The 23923-nt window shown below is 38.7% G+C and overlaps 1 protein-coding gene across 13 annotated transcripts in view; it reads right to left on the reverse strand.

The window, feature by feature from the left end:
• Positions 1-23923, reverse strand: part of KMT2C (lysine methyltransferase 2C) — a 257991-nt gene that overhangs the window by 102390 nt on the left and 131678 nt on the right. For all 13 annotated transcript variants that reach the window (XR_006334856.1, XM_043871872.1, XM_043871871.1 and 10 more), the window contains 3 exons: positions 17125-17287; positions 9817-9988; positions 7795-7909 (listed from right to left, as the gene is read on the reverse strand). Coding sequence is in view for 12 of the 13 variants with exons in the window: in XM_043871872.1 (XP_043727807.1) it covers positions 7795-7909; positions 9817-9988; positions 17125-17287 (450 nt within the window). In the remaining variant the exon portion in view is untranslated. The remainder of the gene's footprint in view (positions 1-7794; positions 7910-9816; positions 9989-17124; positions 17288-23923) is intronic.

Here is a 23923-nt window from a genome sequence, read left to right on the forward strand (position 1 = left end):
GTGGCGGCAACAGGAACTGACGCAAATCCCATGAAAGGGAATTTGACAATACCAAACAAAACTACATATGCATTTATCCCCCCAACCCAGGCAACAAACCCACTTCTAGGAATTTATTCTAGAGATTTGCTCCCAACAATTCAAAAACCCGTATGCACAAAGTTACTGACTACAGAATCATTCTAACGTAAAATACTAGAAACTACCTAAATATTGAAGCATAGAACACAGGTTGAAAACTGTGTTTCAAATACGGAGGGGGAAAAAAAAAAGGAATGAGGAAGATTTCTATAAACTGAAATGAATTCCAGATAATAAGTAAAAGAAGTAACATACCAAAGAGCACATATAATAATATGCTACCTTCAGTGTAGAAAAGGGAAACATATTTGCTTATCATTAAAAAAAACACACACACAGGAAAGAGAAACCAAAAGTTTTTGAAACAATGTTAATATCCTATGTACTTTTAAAAAACTAAAGAAGTCAAGAATGACAAATTAAAAACACTTCGAGAATAACAGGCAAAGCACAAGGATTCTCACCATACACTATACAAGAATGGATATGTAAGAATGAGGGCAGGCAAAGAACTCGCGGGAGGGATCAGAATTGGGGTACTGGTATAAATTCATCATTTGTAAGTGATGTCCATATGTGAGTACACACTTACGTGTGTACGTGTACACATGCACATGTGTAAGTGTGTGTACAGGCATGTAGTTCCTGCCTCACTTGCTGGGAGGACAAAGACGCAAACACCCACAGAGCAATACACACCCAGAGAGCAGTGGGCACACCCAGCAGCCCACCTCCACTACAGGAACATGGCCTATTTACAGAAAGGAGGACTACCGATTCCAGGGCAGGGAAGGTAGAAGATGACTTTGGAACATCTTGCTATGCCCAAATATAATGAAGTGCTCACATAAATGGGAGGACATCTCACAAAGACACAGGAGCCAGAATGGAGAGACCACCAAAGGCAAAATAGAGCAATCTGAGCACAAAACTAATCAGGTACAGTAGTAAATTACTGACAGCAACAAGAATTCATGGGTCAGTACTGACAACATATAAAGAATTTTAACATGTGAAAGAAGAGCGGACTCTGGATTACAATAGAATGCAGAGGTTGACAGGTAAATGTTTACTTGGAAAAGCGTATTTTACAGATAACAGGTTAAAACACTGTATCAGGCATTGGTTCGTATCATCATGGAGAAAATTTTGAGGAGCAATAAGATATTGCAAGGTCTTCAAGTGTTTCCTCACAGAACACTTGTAGAGACAAGAGAGAAAAACCAGTGGAAAAACAGCAGCCTGAGCAGATGCTCAGAACTCACATCGCCTATGAGGGAGAGGGAAGCTCCAGGTGCATCCAGGTGAGGGCCTGCCAAGGGCACAGACTTGCTCAGTCTCCTGGCCAAGAATGAGTGACTATATAATCGTGAGGATGTGTCAGACACAGACGAAAGGAGCAAAGTTCCATTTGTGATTAAAACAAATAACCCAGGTATGTGAGGAAAAACTCCATTATTCAACATTATCAATATCAAACAGACAAAGGAGGGTTTAAGAAACTTTCCAGATTAAAGGAGTCTAAAGAAACATGACAACTAAATGGAACACCTGACCCTAGACTAGATCCTAGGACCTACAGGGAAGAGGGAAACACTGGATGGGACATTAAATCAAGTGCCAAGTTGAAATACGAAGGGTAGACTAGATTGATGTAAATGTGTGGAGTGATAACAGTGTGGTGATTATGTAAGATTATCCCATTAGGAAATACACATTTAAGTACTTAAGGGTAAAGGGAACATGGTGTGTGTAACTCACCCTTCAAATGATTCAGGGGAAAAAAATATTAATACATAGGGTGGGGTGGGCAGGGAGGAGGTAGAAAGGAGAAAGGGCATGGATGACCCTGCTGAAATCCCAACAACTAAAGAATCTAGGTAAATAGCATATGGGCATTATTTTTATTTTTCTTGCTTTTAAACTTTGAAATTACTTCCAAATAAAGCCTTTTAAAATGCATCACATACCAACACACTGGCATTCTCAAGAGAGAAATAGAGAAAAGAAAGCTGCGGGACAATGACTGGTATACAAGATCCTGAAAGGAGCATCCTTACCTGAGTTCATACAGCCACAACAGACTGACACCCCCAGGAAGGCAAACCTAGCTGCCCTGTACCTCCAGCCTCCACCACAGTGTCTGAATTTGACTCAAAACTATAAACAGATATGAAAGAATTCAACAGCAGAGAAAGAGTATCACTCTTCAAACTGCTCAGAGGATAAGTATTCCTATGAAAAACTCCCAGGATAATTGAGCACTTATGTCAAGCAATATGCTGAGCACTTTACAATCGTTTCACTAAATCCAACACCCCTGTGAGGTAAGTACTTTAGCTACAGAATGAAACTTGGCTTACAGAAATCAAATAAATTGCCAAAGATCTTGTATTTACTAAGTGAAAAACCTGAGATTTGACTCCACTGCCTAATCTTTTTAATCACTTTATAATACCTTCATAGAACAGAACAAAACACACTGCCCTATCTCCTCATCCTCAGCAGTATTATAAATAATTCTGCCTTGTGAAAAACAGCAGCAATTACAGAAAGCAAGTCAGTAAGAGGGCAGCACAAAAGGAAGCCAGAAAACAGCCTCCAGAAATAAACTCAGAATTCTGGACACATTTTCCAAGATAATGAAAACCACGACAAAGAAGATAATGATTTAAAATAGGAAACAAAATTACCTAGATGCTACTAAAAGTTATTAAAGAGAATGTAAAGAAGGTAAATATGTTTTAAAAAAAGAAAGACGAAAAAAAAAAAAAAAAAAAAGAAAGACGGTGAATTTAATCAACACTTCTCTAGGTCTTTCCATTGGGCCTAAAAGGAGAATGACAGTCAACACAGAAAGAAAAAGTTTCCAGAGTAAAAAGAAAAAAGCTGTAATGCAAAACTCTGCCAGACGAAGTTCATGTCATAGGTGGAAGGCAATAGTCTCTTTCATGTTTGTAAGAGTCCAGAAAATTTAAGATTTTTTAAAAATAGAGGTGCATAACCATGTCTCCAAAAGACTAGTAGTGGTGAGATGACATTGGAAACTACAGAGACTTTTTTTCCCCCCACCAAAGAAAAAGTGACATGGTCTACAGTCTGGGTTAACTCAGGACAGAAGGAAGAGAGAAAACTTCTGATTTCTTCATTTTCAACGGGAAACAGGAGCAAAAAATTTTATAGTTTCATTTATAACTTAATATTCATAAAATATGATTCTGAATTGCAATCATTGCATGGAATAAAAAGAACTGAAAAACAGGAAGCTAAAACAGACTTGTCTTAAAACAGCCAAGCATTTCAATTACATCCATTAATCTAAGTGCTTGACTATTAAACCCTTCAAAAGGTACAGTTAAAATGACACAGAAGGATCCAATATAACGATGTGAAAAGATCACATTCAACGTGTAAACTAAAACCCCGCACGGCCATATTGTCAAGCAAAGCAAAATATCTGGTTCCCTCCTCTCAAAAAGGGGGCATACACAGAATACAGAGTACAGTTTTACACTGATAAAAAGCAGATCATCATCAGCCTGACCTACCTGCTTAATAACCAGCACGAAATAGTTTTTTAAAGAAAAAAAAAAGAGCAAAATGCAAGGAGAAATTGATAGTGGTCAATTATAACTACATCTGAATATGCTGTTGAATCAAACAGCCAAAAACAGAGAAAAAGAGCTTCGTCTAATTAATAAACACAAATACTACAAGTTTAAAACGTCACCATTGGAGGGCATCCAAATATAGGTCATAAAGCTACACCAGCGAAACTGTCTGATTTAACACAATTAAAGCAGAATCTAATATGTTTAAGTCCAACCTAAAAAAATAAATGTGCCTAAAGTTACCAGTACAAAAAATTTGAGTGCAGCCAAAGCTATAATCAAAGGTAAATTTATAGTCTGAAATATCTCTTCCTAAGGAAAGCGAAGGAAAGAGATCACGAATTCAACTTCCTACTTCAGAGAAGTAAAAAGAGGAGCGGTGGCGGAGATTAAGGGTAAACATACAAACGCATCCGACGCAGATTTCTTTCTTCAACCCGGAACCGAACCAAACCATGGGACAACCCGCGGAAGCGCCCGGTCCCGCAGCCAGGAAGCAACTGCTCCGGGGCTGCAGAAGACCGAGCCTCCTCCGCCCCGGGGTCGCCCTCCCAAGGCGGCCACACCTGAGAGCAGTTACCCGCGGGCTCGGCCCCGCCCTGCTACGCCCCACGCCCTAGGACCAGGTGCGCGCCGGCAGTGCAGGTGCCGGCGCTCCCACGGGGTGGAGCGGGGCGCGGGGCGCGGACCCCCGACGGCTGCTCCCACCGCCCCACTCAGGCCCTATTCCCGGGAACCTACCGGCAGGATCGCCGCCCTTTCCGGGACTCTCCGAGGAGGGACCACCAACACCTACCGCACCACTGGCCAGCACCGCGTCCCCACAGGTAGCTTCGGGAAGCAGCCCCAGGCTGGCGCCACCTCAAGGCCTGCGAGCCCCGCGCGAGTGCGCCTCTTCCAGGAAACCTGAGGCGCCTCGGCTTCCAACGACCGTCTCAGTCTCCGCCCCGCCCCCTAAAGGCCCCGCCCACTCCGCTCCCGCTCCTGGAGGCCACGCCCCTCCAGCCTGAAGGATGCGGACACCACCGGGAACCCCAGCGCAAAATCAAGGGCAGAGGTGACAGAAGCGCGTTTCTGTATCCCTGGGACTAGAGTGCGAGGGCGCAGGGAGACCGCAGGTGTATTCTCTGCGCTCTACGTTTCCTGAGAACCTGACATTTTTCATGGAAATGCTAACTCTAAAAAATACAGGAATTCCCTGGCGGTCAAGTGGTTGGGGTTCAATCCCTGGTCGGGAACAAGGGTCCCACAAGACAATCAATCAATCAGTCAATTTTCTAAAAAAGTTAATATAAAATGTAACTGCTTCCCTGGTGGCTCAGACGTAAAGAATTCGCCTACAGTGCAAGAGACCCGGGTTCAATCCCTGGGTCGGGAAGATCCCCTGGAGAAGGGAATAGCTACCCACTCCAGTATTTCTTGCCTGGGGAACCCCATGGACAGAGGAGCCTGGCGGACTATACAGTGCATGGGGTCACAAAGACTCGGACACGACTGAGCAACTAACACTTGCACTTTCAACTGCACTTAGCATTTGTATTTGTTGTTATGTCAGTCCCAAGTGCTCTCTAAGACATGTGAAAGATGCAAGATTTTGCACAGTAAGAATGAGACTGTGGACCGCACAGGGAAACTGCTTGGGCAGCAGTGAGCAGCACCCGCGGAGCCAGGGGATTGTTCACACACATCACCTGACAACAGGAACTGCAAACAGCACATGGGTCATTTAAAAAGAGAAACGCTTGCGTGTTAGAAATAATTGAATTAATACCCCCGCTTACTACAGATTTCAACTGTGCCATTACAGTGCACTTGTGAACCAAAAGGTTTCTGAAGTTTTTGAGTATCACTTTATTCATTACATCAGCCGTGCAAGGAATTGCTGGTTGGCACTTTTGAGGTCCGATTACTCTGAACCAGTAAACCCAGTCCTGGCTTTATCAAACTACTTTTATACAATACTTATTATACAAAAGGCATTCTTTATATGAACATTATTAAAGACAAAGAATGCCATTCTATTAAACCATATCTTGGCAATGTAGTTTAAAAAGCAAAATTACTTTAATTCAATTAATGTTTATTTTCTAAGTTAAGCCAGTGTAATTACCATAGATCAAAGAACTTTATGCCTAGCTTCATGTCTACCCTGTGAAATTAAGACTACATTAGAAAGAAAAAAAAACTTTCAGCCTGAGGGGGTATGTAGAGATGCCCAATGGATCTAGTCTTTAGTTCTCTAGGATCCAAATCCTAACATAGATGAAAATCAGATTAATATTCCTTGGAACTTCCCTGGTGGTCCAGTGGTTAAGACTGTGCTTCCAATGCAGGTGGCATGGGTTCAATCCCTGGCTGGGGAACTAAGATCCCACAAGCCCAGCCCACAAGCTGCCCCCCTTCTTGCCCAGGGGAAAAAAGAACTACTCTGTTGCTCAAGTTAGTATGATAGCACAGGGAGCATAATATATTGGATAAACTATTGAAATGTAATACAAGAAACCTGAATTTTAGTCTCTCTTCTACCTCTGCAAATTAGTAACTCAAGCAATTCACTTAATTGCTAGTCCCTCACCAGTTCTAAATTTATTACTTTACCCTACGTATGTCAAAGGAAGCAAATTAACTATTTTTATGATTGACTCATCCTAGAGAACATTCAAAGAAAAGTCAAAGTAAATAATGTTTGTAAACAACTTCCTAACAGAAAATAGTTTTATTCAGCTAGTTGGGAATTGAAGGTAAACCTGTTATTCTCATCTTCTACTTTCACTTTAAGAATGTGAATATTTTGGCTTCCATGAACAAGTAACTCTCAATTTGTTGTTATCCAGTACTGTACTAACTGCCCAGTGGGTAGAGCTTTCAGCTAGCCTATACCATTTAGAGATTCAGACAACAGAGCCTCCATAAGTTCCTCAGGAAGCTTAGAGAAACTCAGACTTCAACACCTCAAGATCATAAAGATGCAAAGGCAACAGAAGAGATGGAACTGGGGAGAATCACTGACTGAACGACTACCTAGAAAAAAATTTAAATAGCTGAAAATACACCTTATTAAAAGCATTCTACCAAGCAGAAAGACTGGTATCATAAGTAATGAAAAAGAAGTGGGAAAATCTCTGCAGATCCTAACTCTCAAAACCCGAGAGAAATTTTACATCTAAAAACAACAGAGATCTAAATGAATAAGCACTTATTAAAACTACTATGGGGGAGGAACAATATACATATGCATGTACAATGATTCCAAATATTTAATATAAGTTTATACATAAATACACACAAATATATATACATGTAAAATCAAAGTAACATCATCTAAAAGTCAATCTAACCAAATATACTCTGCTTTATTTCTGGATTTTAAATTAATAGATTTAAAAATTATACCTATTTTAGTATCTACATACAGCAATACTACCTACTTCAAAGAGTTTCAAAGATTAAAGGTGAATCATTCAGAAATAACTCCTTAGCCATGAAGTAGCATATCGATATATGTTAGATGATAGGTTCATAGCAGCACTTTTGAAAACGGCCTAAAACTGTAAAGAACCCAAATGTTCACCACTAGGTGACTCAATGAACAAATTCTGGTACTTCTACTATTCAGCAACAAAAAGGAATCACTACTGGTATGTGCAACATTATGGGTGAATTTCAAAATAATTATGTTGGGTTTTAAAAAATGCTCACCCCCCCCCAAAAGAAAAGGGTATATATTATATGACATCACTTACATAAAATTCTAGAAAATGCAAACTTATCTATGGTGAGAGAAACCACACTGTCTGGAAAATCAGAGGGAGCAGTGCAGTGAACAGTGAGAACGGAGGACGTCCCAAGGGTACCTGGGAACTTTTAGGGGTTGTAAATTTGTTCATTATCTTGAAGATGATGATGGTTTCATGAATGTACATGTGTCTAATTAAATTACAGACTTTATATGTGTGCTGTTTACTGTATATCAATTATACATCAATTAAATTTTTGTAAGTTGAATGTAATATACAGATTTGAATAGGTATCTGATTTGTCTGCTCTATATATTAAAAAAAACATACAGATGATATTTTTCTTAAAAAAATAAACAACTTACTTTGCATTTCCAGCCATTGGTTGGTACTGATTTCATAACTGGTTGAAGACAAAAAGTATGATACCCTTTGTCACACGTATCACACACTAGCATCTTGCTATCTTCTCCCGATTGTCTAAAAAATAAGATAGCATTAATGATGCCTTATCTTTAAACTTATGTTTGTGACATAAGTAATCATGAGAAGAATCTGTCCTGGGAACTGCCCAGTTCATAAAATGCCCTCAGTGTCAGCTTTGCCTATGCCCAGATAATGACAGTGCAAACCCTCCAGAGGATGAGACAGTCTTCCAAAGGTCTCTAAAGGATTATCCTTACTGAACGTTCACCTGTGGTGAACCTGCTTTGGTCATTTTAGGATTCCTGCAGAGAAGGAGGGGTTAAGGCAAGATGAGTGATTTTGATCTTTATTTTTTAAACATCCCATACCCATCCTCTTTTGGGCAAGGAGCTGTAACCAATAGTTGATGTTGCATGGAAAGGAACAAATCCTAGCACAGTGAACTGGAAGAACAGTGTGATATAATAAAGACAGGATCAGATTTGGATCCGACCTACATTTGCATTCAGACTTCTATTTTTCTAGCTGTGAGACTCCTGAATAACTCAGACTTGAGTCCTCTTGGCTTCAAGTACAAAATGTAAATGAAAATCAAAGATTAACATGAGAATTAAATATAATTCTGGCTGAAGAGCTAAGAACATCCATTAAATAATAAATGCTAAATAAACAGATACAAGAATAATAATCTTGTCATAATTATTAAGAATTGTAATTAAAAACCTAAAATCTTTCCCTGAACACTTTTTTACTCCGAAGATTGGGCCCTTGTCCTGTCCATAGTCTCTGCCTTGATTCTTGACTGTTCATCCCTATCAGAAACTAAGAATTTAATTCAAGAGGAGGCGAAAAGAAAAACTAGGGAATGCAAGAAGAGCTGAGAGAGGAACCGGTGAATAAAACCTGGGGATAAACAGAAGTAAAAAGGAAGATCGGTTAGTTGGCCTTCAGTAATTTCTTATTTAATAAATTCTACATGTAAAATTGCACATTGTATCTCTCTTCAGCTACGTGGAAAGATCCTAGAAGAACAGCACTGTTTTCTTCACTTTCTCTTATTCCTTCTCAAGAAGCTAGGCATAGATACAAGGTATCAACTAAGTGTTTACTGATATTTTCACACGGTCTTATTTATTCCACTTAATTCTAAGATATTGATGCTTATTGTTGTCAAATTAAATTACAAATAAAACAGACTGAACGTGGCAATAGTAAGCATCATTTCTCCTTATTATACAAGTTCTCAGCTTGTAAACAATTTGAAGACGCCGTAGATGGCCGTAGATGGAGGTAACGTCCCCAAATTATCATGCTAATTAATTAGTAGCATGAGAAAAAAAAATCACAGAGAAGACTGGAGCAATGATCAAAGGATGGAATAAAACAAACAAGAAAAGATAACCCCATTGCAAACATTTACATCCATATAACATTTTGTTTCAGGATTACAGTGAAGGTAACTGCCTTTCAGATATATGGAAATTTCTTTTAAAACAGTAGACTTAGTATTAATTGTTCCTCCTGGAATAGAAACTGAAACTTATCACCGATTCTTTGGCTCACTCTAATAACTACTTTCCATAGTTAGTGGTTTATTTTCCTATTAAATTTCACCCCCAGTGTCCCTCAGGAAGAAGGGGGGGAAAAAAAGCTGCTTTATTTTTCTAATGTTTGCTTTTAATTGTTAAAATCACTCATTTAAAATTGTTGGCAAATTTAAACTGGCTTTTTAGGCAACCAGGAATTTAAACTGTTAAAATTATTTTTTGTTTAGACTTGTTTCAAAGTAATATAAAAGTTAATAAATACCTAGCAAGTTTTAAAGACACGATGGAGTCAGTGTGAACGAATACAGCTACAGCAGTGAACAACCTTTACCATATTTACACAAACCTTTAGGACCTAATAATAGGGTCTGTCTTAAACTCAATACACACCTTTGAGTTGAAATTAAAACTTACTTGCAGTTCTGGCACACTTTGCACTCAGGACATTGCCAACCTGCCCGTTTTAATGGAGTGACCGCTATATCCAGGCACATTCCATGATAGTGCTGACCACAAGTAGTACAAAAGAACTGATCTAAGAGGTCTCCCGGGCTGTCGCACACTGCACAGTTTGCATCTTCCTTTGCTATAATTAACAGTAAAACAACGAAATTGTTGTATAAGAATTTAATATTTCTCTGACTTAACAGTTTAAAAAAATCACTCGAAGGGAATTTTCATGGTAAATCTTTCAGACACGTGAAATTATCCACATTGAACTGATATCCAATCAGAATAAGGTCTCAATAAAAACATTACACTATCTTTAATCTAATTTTAGTCACATTAAATTTAATCAAATAGTTTTGCAATTATTTGTGCCTACATCTACCTGAGACCATATGCAGTTCTTATTTTATTTTATATCCCTAATACCAATGATAATCCTGGGCACCTAGTTAATGTTCAATATATACTTGCTGAAAAGAACCAAAAAGGAAAATAACAACTGAGAGACGCGTTGCAGTGCAAAGACAAACATTTTTATCTGGATGTTATACATAAGGTTTTGAAATTAACAAAATAAAGTAAGAGACAAAATTAAGAAATGCTAGTATCAAGTAGATTAAGATGCTTCTTAAGCATAAACAGACTAATTTTTATTCAAATCAAATAAGGGTTTTTTAATACTGGAAAATATCATATGAGGGAGAACATTAAAGATGGAAGCTATATATTCATACACAAATACAATACTTCATATACTAATTCTATATTGATGTATATTAACTGCGAGTTGTAAAACAAAACATTAAAAATCCATATAATTATCACCATCATCTATCACTAAATGTGGATTAAAAGGAATGGCACTTTTTAACACTTCTTGTACCATCTAAAATAAAGAATAAACTGCCTTGCCAAGTACAAAGTTAAACTCATGCATATTACAATATAATAAGGAAAAGAATGTATTCTAAAATCATACCAATTTGATGATAAATGAGTATGCCTGTATCTGCATTTAGTATGCTCTCAATTAAACGGTCTGATCAGCTGATTGTCTGAGGACTATTTTAAATCATACGTAGTATTTTTTTCTCTTTTGCTTTCTGAAGATCTGGTCAGTCCTATCTGGCTTCAAGTCGTTCCTACTTGCCTGCCTTTCCCCCAGTCTAGAAACACTTAATGATCTGTTCCTTTTCCTTATACCTGTAGTTAGTTGGCAGCTGGGCTGTAGAAGTCTTTGGCATACAGATCTCTTGTTTATAGTCCTTTTAGAATGGTTAAAAAAACAAAAGCTGCGGTGTGAGGGCAGTGCACAGACAGGCCCTGGGCTGTCTCGAGACGTAAGCTGGGCCTGGTGGCTGCGCAACCGCCACTCCTCGGAAGCTCCTGTAACTTCTCGGGCCTTACCCTTCTGGCCTTGTCGCGGCACTTAGAGCCGGCATTTCACTCACAGAGTGTCCTACCTTGAGTTCTAGGATGGCCGCTTTCTCCTGGTAACTCCTGAGGCTTCCCACGCCTCCGTCTCAAACCTGTGCTCCTCCTATAGCTCTACAAGGCCTCCAAATGCTGGAGGCTCTCAGGATTCCATTCTCTTCCTCCTTTCCGAATCCCCGGTAGCTTTTTCTTTGTAATCACATCAACTTCTACACTCGCCCCAAACTTCTTTCTATCTAACCCTCAAATGTTATTTTCAAGTCTTTCCGGACTTCAATAGCCACATGTTCTAAAAACAGCCAATCTCTACACCTCTAGCATAAAACTTATTTTTAAAATCTAAACCTCCCCCTTCTTTCTTGACCTGCTGGGTGAAGAAGTATTAGTGTCACTACTGACCCTAAACTTGTCCCTGACCCAAAATACCCAAATGGACAGCAGTTCTTATCAGTAAATTTTCTATATAAATACCCCTCTTCCATCCATCTGTACAGCTCACTCCATCACACTCTGTCCTGGTATTAATAACTGCAGTCACCTGCTGAATGGAATGTTTGCCCAGGGTTCTGACCTTCTCCCTAATCACCCACACATCCAGAGCAATTTTCTCCAACTATTATGCCCTGCTGAAATTTAAACTTTGTCAATCAATATCTCCTTTCTCACCCTAAAAAAACCAAAAGTTTCTTGAGGCTTTGAGGCCAAAAAAAAAAAAAAAAAAGGAAGGGGGGTCTTATCTCCTTTTCCAACTGAATCTCAGAACTATTTCCTGGATAGAGCAAGCAGTCTGCTGTGCGCAGAATACAACACCAGACTGCTCAACCCTTGTGAGGCCGCACGCATCCTGCTTCTTCCGCCTGTAACTGTGTTTGTTCCCTTGCTGCACTGCAAGCCCGTTCCAAAGAGGCCTTTAAAACTCTTGCTCAGACATAAACCCTGACTGTCTAACGTTACCACACCTAAATGCCCATTTGGTTGTTGACTATTTCTCTTCCCATATGCTTAGAAGAAACTGTTATATAATCCAGTTAATTATGAGATATTTAAAAGAAAGCATTACTTTTAAAAATGAAATTACATGTATTAATTCATTTTTATAGAAATGGCAACAAAACAGAGCAAATTATTTCTCCTAATACTAAAAGAGAGTGCCATATTTAACTCATTCAAGTACATTTAAAAACTAACCTTTGATTTTTCTTACCCTCAGAACATACAGCAATTGTGGCAAATACTGGACTCTATCAGATATCCAGTTCATCCTGTGAAACTTTTAGAGTTTGCTACTCTGCAACTTCAACCTGCCTGGGAGCTACCAGTCATGTGTGGTTAACTGGACGATGGAAATGTAATTAGTCCAAACTGACATGTGCTTTACATAAAACACACTCTGAATTCCAAAGATTTAACAGGAAAAAATATTACTGTGAATAGCTCAAAATTTTATTGATTACAAGTTGACATATTAACATTTTGGATATACTGGATTAAATATGTATTGTTAAGATTAATTTCAAATAAAAAAATTTTACATAACTATTGGAAAAATTTAAATAACATATATTGCTCATATCATGTTTCTATTGCACAGCCCTGTTTTATATAGCAAAGCTCATTCTATAACAAGACAGTTGTGTGCATCACTGTGGCAGGGATTACTTTTTATTCTATGACATTTTCCACCAATTCCTTGATGACAATAGTCATGTTGCTTGATTAATATGCCTCATGTAATAAATTGGGCCAAAAAAAAAATTCCACATGATTATATTCAGCATAAAAGATCTATTAAGCATTATATAAAAATAATAATAGAAAAAAGTTGGTTCCAACCACTTGTTCAACCTGTGAGAACATACAGGAATATGCAGAAATATTAAAACGGCCTTTTGAAGGTCATGAATAAGAAGATATTACTGGATAGCATGTCATGTCAGACATAAGTACATGTACTTATACATACATGTATGTCTGAAAGTCACAAAGGCTTAAGTTTGAAGCAATAATCAAATGACTAAGTGAACATTTTCTTTAAGCAGTTGGGAAAGCAAAATAGACAGAGTAGACTAAAGCTAAAGACAATTTAAGGAAGGACAGGAGTAAAATCCAGTTCAATCTCTCTCCAAAGATGTTGATGCCCACTGGAAGGGCAAAGAGGGCAAAGAATATCCGAGTACGCACAAAAGTAGAAGGTGAAGCGCCAGCAGAGGCACGGTGTGAAGGAGCTAAATGACGTAGGGGAGCAAGAAAAGAGGGGGAGAAACAGAAGGACAAGCTTTGGACATGTCACTGCCTAAGTGACAGCCAGGTGACAAGAGAAGAAATGGAGGAAAAGACAGAAAAATGGAGCCTAAATTACACAGGGGCTTATCATGGATCTCTAAACACGGTCAAACTGGAAGGGGAGACCACTGCTTAAGAGAGCCTAGAGAGCACACAGGAAGAAAGAACAGAAGTGAAATTATCATCAGACAGTCAATTTAAACAGGACTAAACCAGCACGGCTTTCTTACTTCCATCGACGTTACAACTTCTATGACCTAGGTTTTCATCACTGGTAGGACACTGCAAGGTGATCAGCCTATCAATATGGAATCTCCAGAAAGAAAAGGCAAACCATGGATGTTGTCCAGAGAGGGTGGCCCCACACAGCAGGCAGGAAGGTAAGAAACAAAGGTCACTGGGCTGACAGATTTAAGGGAACAGAAAAGCTGCAGGACGTGGTGTCAGGAGAAACACAGCTAACATTAGATATTAGCTAGGGAGTTAAAATGAAGTAGAAGCAGCTACAGCTGAGTAAACACGCTGGGGGAGGCACAGTGGCTTGAGATGCATCGTTCCCAGGTTCAGACCCTGCAAAAGACTTCTCACAGCTGACAAGATGCATCCAAATGCCTTCCCTTGTTCACAAGGCCTGTGTTCACCTGCACGTGCTCTGCACTATCCTGGCAGACACCAAGCTCCAGCACACTGACTCCTGCCTATTCCACCACCACGCCAAGTTCGTGCCACGTGGCCTGCACAGTAGCTGTTCGCTCTGCCTGGAAAATGTTCTCCTCTGATCTTGCACGGCTTGCTCTCTGCCATTCAGGCTTCCCTCGGGGGCAGAATACTACCCGGGAAGAACATGTGGCTCTGTCTCCGAGATGGATATTTAGTGTAAAATTTCCAGGCTAGGCTAGTGGACACTGGCATCAGCATGAAAGTAAGGTGACAATCCTGACCAGCATGTCTCCAGGACGCAGCACCCAAAATTATTTTCTGATAAAAGGCTCGGTCCTGCTCACAGACACTCTTTGCTGGGATTTTTTTTTTTTCTTTTTGAGGTCCATGTGTTTTTTTTTTTTTAGATTTCTCAACTTTCATAAAAAAGATATTGATCATACTAACTCAGTTCACTACCACTGCACACGGCTCTGAGCTTAGCCAGCAGGACCAAGTATTACACTTGGTGTATACCCATAACTGGAGCCTTAGATAAGAGCTGAAAGAACTACCTTTTAGTACAGTAATTCATATATATACACATGTATATGGTACAAGGCTATATGATTTTCACTGACTGACATTTAAGCATCAATAATAACACTGTCATTTAAGATATCCACATTTTTAAAACATAAAAAGTGCTTCATGCTGTGACAGACAACTAGGACAACTAAAAATACAAATGAAAGATTTTATAAGATGATTACCTCGTCTGTATATTCCTGCAAAGTAGGCTATTGGCAATATTGGCAATGCAAATTATCCTTGCATTGAAACAGAGAGTCAGAAAGCTGTGTCTTCAGGCTGCATTGTTTAAGATCCCCAAGGAATAGAATTTGCTCGGTTGGGCTTTGGTTTTACACCACTGACTTATATTGAGGGCTGTTTTAAGAAACTGCCCTGTGGGATCTACTTAAGCTGCTGTGAGACAAACCTTCACTGCCCCGTAGTGTGTACACACGGTCTCAGTGAGCTCTTCTTATTACAAATCAGGCAGCCGCGCGCGCGCCCTTCTTCACGCTGACTGCTGGGGCGTTCCGCAGCCGGCTGTGCGGCTCCGGCCTCGCAGTGCACTTCCTCTGGGAGTCGGCCTCACCGTAACCCATCCATCCTCCCCCTATTCTCTCTTCCCACTGGCCAAACTCTCTTCTTACCTTGAGTCTCTGTAAGTCTACTCTGGGACAAGGGAAGGCACCAACAATTTAAGTGTATCTTTTTAGCTTTATGTTGGCAGCAGGAACTATGCATGGTAACTGACAAGCAAATCATCTCAACTCAGTTCTTACATTTCATTATTTTACAAAGTATTTTATGATCCCTGACATGTAAATGTATGTAAATCATGTATGTTATGTGAACACAGTCTGCAGGAGAAAGTAGTCCTGTCAACAAGTAACAGACTTTCTTGTGTTGGAGCCACAGTCATAGAAAAGTCTGCATGTTGCTTAGTGAAGTCTAAATCATGATGATGTACAAAAGGCTAAATAAAAACTCTCAGACACACCCACAATTGCTTTATTCAATTGGAAAAGTGTGTTGTAACGCCCAGAATATAATCAACTCTGATAACTGGCATCACAGTCTGTGCACTTCGTGAAGTAATTCACTTCCTGAGGTCTTAAAATAAACAACGCCCATAACAGTAGCTGTGCACGAACATTCTTTTTCTCCCAGATGAAACGGTGTATAATCCAAAACATGTTTAAAATCTTAAATTCCTTATTAGCCTAAATACAATCTGACATTTCAGTCTGCCTTCCCTATAATTTATGTCTGTACAGGGATTAAGGGCAATATGATTATACATGTAGACACAAAATAACTAAAGATAAAATTATGGTACTGAACAAAGAAAAAATAATGATTATGAAGTCTGTGTTTGAGATTAGTTTAAGCCTGAGGTAGCTGTATTTATGTTTCACAAAGCTGGAAAACATAGGAAAAAAGCCTTTATTGACATTCTAAGAAACAGGTAAAAGCTAACAGTTAGATAACTAAGAGATGACATTTTAAAAAAATTTAAAAAAGACTGAATTACAGAGATTTCACAAGCAGATTGGAAATTAAATTTACTAGGGGAAAAAAGATCCCAAAACATGCATACTCATTGGAAATCCATATACTAAGAAACAAATAAGATCTCTATTTAATGAAAGGGATAGGAAAGAGCTGTAATTTTCTGTACAACATAAATTGAAAACACTTAAACCTCTTCACCTAATTATAAAATACTGTTTGGAAAAGAAAGGGAAAAAAAGACAACTGAGGATAATAGATAACCATAACCAAGATAGATGAATCAAGAAGAAGCACTAACAAAATATCAGGACCATACATTTTCCAAGATTCTCCAAAGTGTCTTGGTGATCCTATCAACATACATCCTGAAATAACACCTGAGTGAACCATCTTCCAAATTTCCAACTAGGGAGTTTTTGTTTTTCTTTTTTAGTGTAAAAGACATTGAATTAAAGACATTTTCATTTTTTAAATGACCTATTAATACCTTATAGTACATATTAAAATACCATATACTCAGCAAATCTACTCAGCATACAGTAGTTAAGATTCTTAAAATAAGAATAAAAAAAAAAAAAAAAAACATGCAAACTATGAGTTTTCAAGCAAGTAACTTTTCGGATATACCATCAAAGATAATGTTGATAATAGATTTCTCCCCCGGCTCCTCGCTCCCCCCACCCCGCAAGGATCTCTTCTGAAGCCCTCGCTCAGTATTATATGATACTACCTTTTACCACAAGCGGAGTAACACTTAGGGAACTTACAACATCTGTTATTTTAAGTAACTACATTGGTAAGTGTTTTTAGATGGATCTGTAGTAAACTTACATCTCTCAGGAGCTTGGTCAATGTGTTCTGGACAAAGAAGGAAGAAGTGACTGAGATCCTGAAAGGTGCCGGCTCCAGCAGCACAAGGATAATGGTACATCTGCGTGCATTTCTCTTCACAGCATTTGATAGTGGCTCCAAGGTGCTTACAAAATGCACATCGCTGGAAGGGAGCAAAGCATAAAGAAACCTCCTTATAAAATCCAGAAAAGCAACATTCAAATGTGGGGCAAGGAAGATTTTAAGAAGTCCCTGTACATTGCTAATGAAACACTTTGAAGCCTGCAAAATAAATACTAAATAAAGAATCAGTGAAAATGGTAAAATCTAAAGTCTCCATTCAGTGCTTGGTTTAATATATGTTCATTCTTCCATCAAGTTTAGAAAGTTAGCATCTCACTTTTTTTCTACTGACTTTGTCAAAAACATACAACTACCATTCTTTAAAAAATAATATGGTTAAAAGGGTAGTTTTCTAGTTGAGGGTTATTTTCAACAGGTGATTAAACCCCATCAAGAAGCAGATAAAACAGAGAAAAACTAGTTACAAAACCTCTTACTGTTTCACCCTGCCTATAAATCAATATGGGGTTTCTTGGGTAGCACGAGCAGAAAAGAATCCCTGCCAATGCAGAAGACATAAGAGTCACAGGCTCGATCCGTGGTTTGGGAAGATCCCCTTGAGAAAGAAATGGCAAGCCATTCCAGTATTCTTGCCTGAGAAAGTCCATGGACAGAGGAACCTGGCAGGATACAGTCCATGGGGTCGCAAGGGTTGGACACCACTGAACATGAGCACACACAAAAATCAGTACGAAGTAAATTAGTGCAGCAGAGAATTAGCCAATGAGTGGCAGCTACATTGTCAAAGGCACACACACAAATCTACACACTTCATTGCAGAAGTCAGTTTCAAATTTCCTTAGAAAGTCGGAGGTGTGCAGAAAAGTTAAGCCCTCTGACTTCCTGCTTTCCCCATGGCCATCCACCTCTACTCCCTGGCAAGTGGTAAAATCAAAGGAACGTCTCAAACAAACAACAAAGCAAGTCTAGGGCACCTGAAATGTGTTAAGCAGTCAGTATGATGATCCACTTCGCCAATGTACTTACTCAGCTTTCCTTAAGAATAATCAATAAACTTTCTCATCCTCCCAAGCCCACTTTGGGCATCAGGAGTCTGCTGGGTGGCCAGCATCACACAGTATAAAATCTCCCTCTGCATGTAGATGATTAGCTGCCATATGCTTCTGCTTCAGCATTTATGCTATTGCATGGTAATTGCTTATGGGTCTTTTTTTCACCTTGGTCCAAGATCCTTGAGTAGAGCAAGCAGACTGTACTATCTTTGTATTCTTAGCACCATCAATACTGCCTGACATAGAAAGGCACTAATAAACTGATGTTCATATTTATGTACGCTAAATGAACTACATTTTTGCTAACAGAAGAGCTGAAATAACTGAAGTCAAACGGAACAATATATGGTAAAACTGAGCTTCATGTAATAGGGTGAAAGTGCTAACATTACCATGGATATCTTCACATGCTAATACACTGATTCTATATTCTTCTAGTCAATTAGAGAATACATTAGCTTTTAAGTTATAAATAATTTCAATGTCTTGCAAGTAAATCTACATAAGATATCACATACCATCAAACTCTTGCTCATAACCATCAATCCAATACACTAAATGAACGTAAGAAAGCTAACTGCCTCTTCGTGTGTCTTCTACACATTTTAGCTGCGGGCAACAGATCACTGCACGTTCTAAGTTACTTATGCGTGCACGCTCAGAGGCTGTCATGTCCTACTCTTTGAGACCTCATGGACAAGAGCCAACCAGGCTCTTCTTTAAATAGAATTTTCCAGGCAAGAATACTAGAGTGGGTTGCTGTTTCCTACTCCAGGGGATCTTCTAGCCCAGGGATTGAACCCCACCCTTCAGCACTGGCAGGCAGATTCTTTACCACTGAGTCACCTGGGAAGCCCAAATAACTCAAACACTAGCTATATTTGTGACATTTAACTTTTATATAATGCCCTCAAGTTCAGAGATTAACACTCATTTCAGCTGTCCTTTTATACTCAAAGATATTACTGCATTTAAAAAAACTGAAGAAATAAAGTATAATAATTGGCTTTTTACAAACTAAATATATTTTTCTGTCATACCCTCCCATGGTATCTAAACATGTTAGTTATATTAACAGAACCCAGAATTAAAGACACATATGTTATCTAGGTAATCTGAGTATCCTTGAGTCACGCTGGAAAGGCCAAGATAATGCTGAAGGAGGAAAGTGGATGTATACATCCAGTCAACCACTGAAAATCTTTCATTAACTCATTAACATCACAAAATAAGTCTGCTAAACTGTTAAAATCTAGAATCTCCATTATTTTTATAGCACATGGCAAGTTGTACAGAAGCCTTGTGCTCTAAAAATAATTTTGGCAAATAAAATATAATGACTTTTATTTAACTGCATAATAAGGAAACAAAATAATTTAAATTGATTCTTTTCCCACTGTCTGTATCATTTTAGAAACATCAACATGTTCTCTTAATCATATTTGCAATGGAAAATATTACATGACATTAGCTAAACTACTAAGTGAAGATCTGGAATGTAGCCAACATACTAATTTGTAATTACATATAAAGATATCGGGGAATACAGGAAGGGAAATAAAATACTAGCTGCATTTAACTGAACACTTCAAACCCATCTGTTATAACAGCACAGCTAATGAAAGACATTTGGCATTGAAAGAAAATATATATTTTCTGTATAGACTGTAATATATCTTTTTCAATCAAATAAATGCATCTGTAAAAGTGTAGAAAATGTCAAAGAATAAATTTCCAAAAGAAACTTCTCTAAACATCAGCACCCTCATATACCACATGTCAGAAATCAAGCAAATTATAAGCTAACAAATTATAAACAATTGCAAAGTGAATTAACATCTAGTGAAAAGCAGGTAAGATAAATAGCTTTTAAATGGTTTATCAACTAAACAATTTACTTGACTCAATATTTAAAATTCCTGAATAATTTTTTCTACTTTTTTAATCATTAAAAAAAGAAAGGAGACTGGGACATAAAAAGCAAAGTGTTATAATATCTTTTGACATTTGTCCAAGAACACATCCAAGAGAAAACTCTCAACGACAGTTCATAATATAAGAGAGTTCTCACCTGTAAGAAAGAGTCTGAGGAACTTCCAAAACTTTAATTTCACTAAATAAAAATAAGGAAGGCTCTTACCAAATAAATTTATACTATCCAATAAAACACAATCAACAAAATTTCCAAAATTAAAGATGAATATGAAGCACTAACAAAAAGTTTCAGGGTATTTCAAAGCTCATTCAATTAATTATCATGTGCTTATTCTATACCAACTGCTATAATTGTCTACGTGCTCTAAGAAGTATCAAATCCTACTAGTTTTCAACACACCAAACTGTTTTTCAGTTCAGTTCAGTCCAGTCCAGTCCAGTCAGTCGTGTCCGACTCTGTGACTCCACAGAGCGCAGCACGCCAGGCTTCCCTGTTCACCACAACTCCCGGAGCTTGCTCAAACTCACGTCCACCAAGTTGATGATGCCATCCAACCATCTCATCCTCTGTCGTCCCCTTCTCCTCCCACCTTCCATCTTTCCCAGCATCAGGGTTTCTCCAGTGAGTCAGTTCTCCGCATCAAGTCGTCAAAGTATTGGCGTTGCAGCTTCAGCATCAGTCCTTCCAACGAATATTCAGGACTGATTTCCTTTAGGATGGACTGGTTGGATCTCCTTGCAGTCCAAGGGACTCTCATGAGTTCTCCAACACCACAGTTCAAAAGCATCAATGCTTCAGCGCTCAGCTTTCTTTATAGTCCAACTCTCACATCCACACATGACTACTGGAAAAACCACAGCTTTGACTAGATGAACCATTGTTGCCAAAGTAATGTCTCTGCTTTTTTAATATGCTGTCTAGGTTGGTCACAGCTTTTCTTCCAAGGAAGAAAACTGTTTTTAACTTCTACCAAATTTTCTTCTTATTAGTCAACTAGGGTTCTCCCAGAATGTAGTCAGTAATAAAAAATGAAGACAGAAAGTAAGAAAAAAAATAAAACAGACATGTCAAACAGATCAGAATGGTCCAATGTCTGTCTAGTAGAGTACCAGGAAAAGAGAAAATAGAACAATTATAGTCAGAGAAAGTACTCTGGAAGAAAACTTATAATATCTAACATCAGAGGTAACATTCACTAAGCATACTTTCCATTTAATAGATGAGGAAGCTGAAAGAGCCAATTTTTTCTGTTCCACTGATATCTGTATCACTACAAAATACAACTGCCTGAACAAAGACTAGCTTCCGATTAAAATGTCTTACACCTAGAAACACTGGCAAAACTTTTAAGATAAAGGGAAACTTTTAGTAGCCCAACCAAAAAGAAAACAAGGCATTTACAAAGGAAGGAGAATCAGGCGTTGCTTTTCACTGGCAATATTAAACACAAAAACCAAGAGCAGGGTCTTCCAAAGTCTACAAAAAAATTAACTGAACCTAAAATTTTAATACCTGCGACATTACTATAAAATTTACATAATAAAACTAAATAGGATAAAGTCCCTACTAAAAAATAGCAACTTTTAAAAAGAGTAATTTTATGTATTTATTTTTGGCTGTACTGAGTCTTGGTTGCTGCCCGAGCTTTTCTCTAGCTGTGGAGAGCAAGGGCTACTCTTGGCTGAGGTGTGGGGGCTTCTCACCCTGTGGGGCACGCGCTGTTTAGTCGCTGGGTTCCTGGGCTCCAGAGCACAGGCTCAGTAGCTGTGGCGCACCAGCTGAGTTGCTCCAAGGCACGTGGGATCTTTCCGGATCAGGAATCAAACCTGTGTCTCCTGAATTGGCAGGTGGATTCTTTACCACTGAGCCACCAGGTAACCCAAAAATTAGCAGCTTTCAAAATGTGCGAAAGACACTTTATATATATATACGAGTGCACACACATACTTTAGATATAAATACACATAAAGCTTTTGTTTATCTGTAGAAATATATATATACACAATGTGAATGAGGCACAGTAACACAAGATATTCAAAGATAAGGAGCTAGAGGAAAACAGCAGACAATTGCTATCAAAACTAAAGCAGATAAAGCAATTATTGATCATAAAAATAGGGTTCAAATCAAAAAAAGCGGTGAGCAGAGCAAAGATAAAGTTCACATTAAATGAGTCTAATGTTAGAGTGAAAATCTTAACAGAAGAATAAAGTCATTAATTTCCAATGAATTTCCTTGATAAAGCTAACTTCAACTTTAAAAAAAAAGTTCCAATACTACAATAAAAATTTGTTTACAAAAAAAAGTAAAGCTAAATAGAAATATATAAATAGACTGGACTTAAAACAGCTCTCAGAAATCAAGATAATTTATTAACGATGGTCAAATCTAATTGCAATTTACACATAGATAGATCTCCAAATTCCAAAAATAGTAAATACACAATCTATTTAAATGTACACAGAATTCTTTTTAACTCACAATACCGGGGCTTCCCTGTGACTCAAGTGGTAAAGAATCCACCTGCAATGTGGGAGACTTGGGTTCGATCCCTGGGTTGGGAAGATCCCCTGGAGAAGGGAAAGGCTACCCACTCCAGTATTCTTGCCTGGACAATTCCACGGACTTTATAGTCCATGGGGTCGCAAAGAGTCAGACATGACTGAGCGACTTTCACCTTCACCTTCATATATGGCTATAATAAAATCCAACCAATTCAAAAAATCAGGTATTTCCTAGCTCTTGTTTTTTAAAGCACTTATGTCCTAAACCTAACACATTAATAATTATAAATTCACAATATAAGGATAAACTCCCGAAATCTATCCATCCACTAGAAAAACTGAAAATTTCCTTCAATAGCAGCAGATGGCCTTTAAATCAAAAGAATATATATATATTGTTTTTGAAGTGATTAAATAAGAAACATGTCAAAATCCTTGAGATGTGGCAAATTTAGCTCAGAAGTAAAAAATACAGCTTGAAAAAGGCAAAACTCAGGGGACTTCCCTGGCAGTCCAGTGGTTAGGACTCTGTCCTTCCACCACGGAGGCACACGCTCAGGGACATGAGATCCCACATGTCTGTCGTGCAACGTGGGCAAACAGGCGAACCTCAAGACCAAACAAAAATAAGTAAACCCAGACACCAGAACTAAGCCAGTAAGAATCAGCATAGGATGAGCCATCTAAGGAAGTAAAACCACCCTAAAACTGTGTTCAGGAAGATGATAAATGACATTCAGGGGCTTCCCAGGTGGCGCTAGTGGTAAAGAACCCACCTTCCAATGCAGGAGACATAAGAGACTCGGGTTCGATCCCTGGGTCAGGAAGATCCCCTGGAGTAGGAAATGGCAACTCACTCCAGTATTCTGGCCTGGAAAATACCATGGACAGAGAAGCCTGGCAGGCTACAGCGCATAGGGTAGCACAGAGCCGGACACGGCTGAAGCGACTTAGCATGCACGCACACAGTCTCATCACATGACTCCTTAAAAGCACAGATTTTTCTTCAACTGGTAGCAGAAAGGAAAGTCAGAGAAATTCAAAGCAAGCGAAGGATTTCAGGACCACAATCATGTCTCTGAAGATGAAAGAAGCCACATACAAAGACCAGAGAGTGCCCCGAGGAGCTGAAAGGAACCCCAGGCTAATGGCCAAGAAAGAAATGGGGACCTCACTCCTAAACCTGCACAGAACTGAACTCTGCCCCCATGAGCTAAGTGAGC

Source organism: Cervus elaphus, chromosome 18 (genome assembly GCF_910594005.1).
Source record: "Cervus elaphus chromosome 18, mCerEla1.1, whole genome shotgun sequence".
Lineage (NCBI taxonomy): Eukaryota > Metazoa > Chordata > Mammalia > Artiodactyla > Cervidae > Cervus > Cervus elaphus.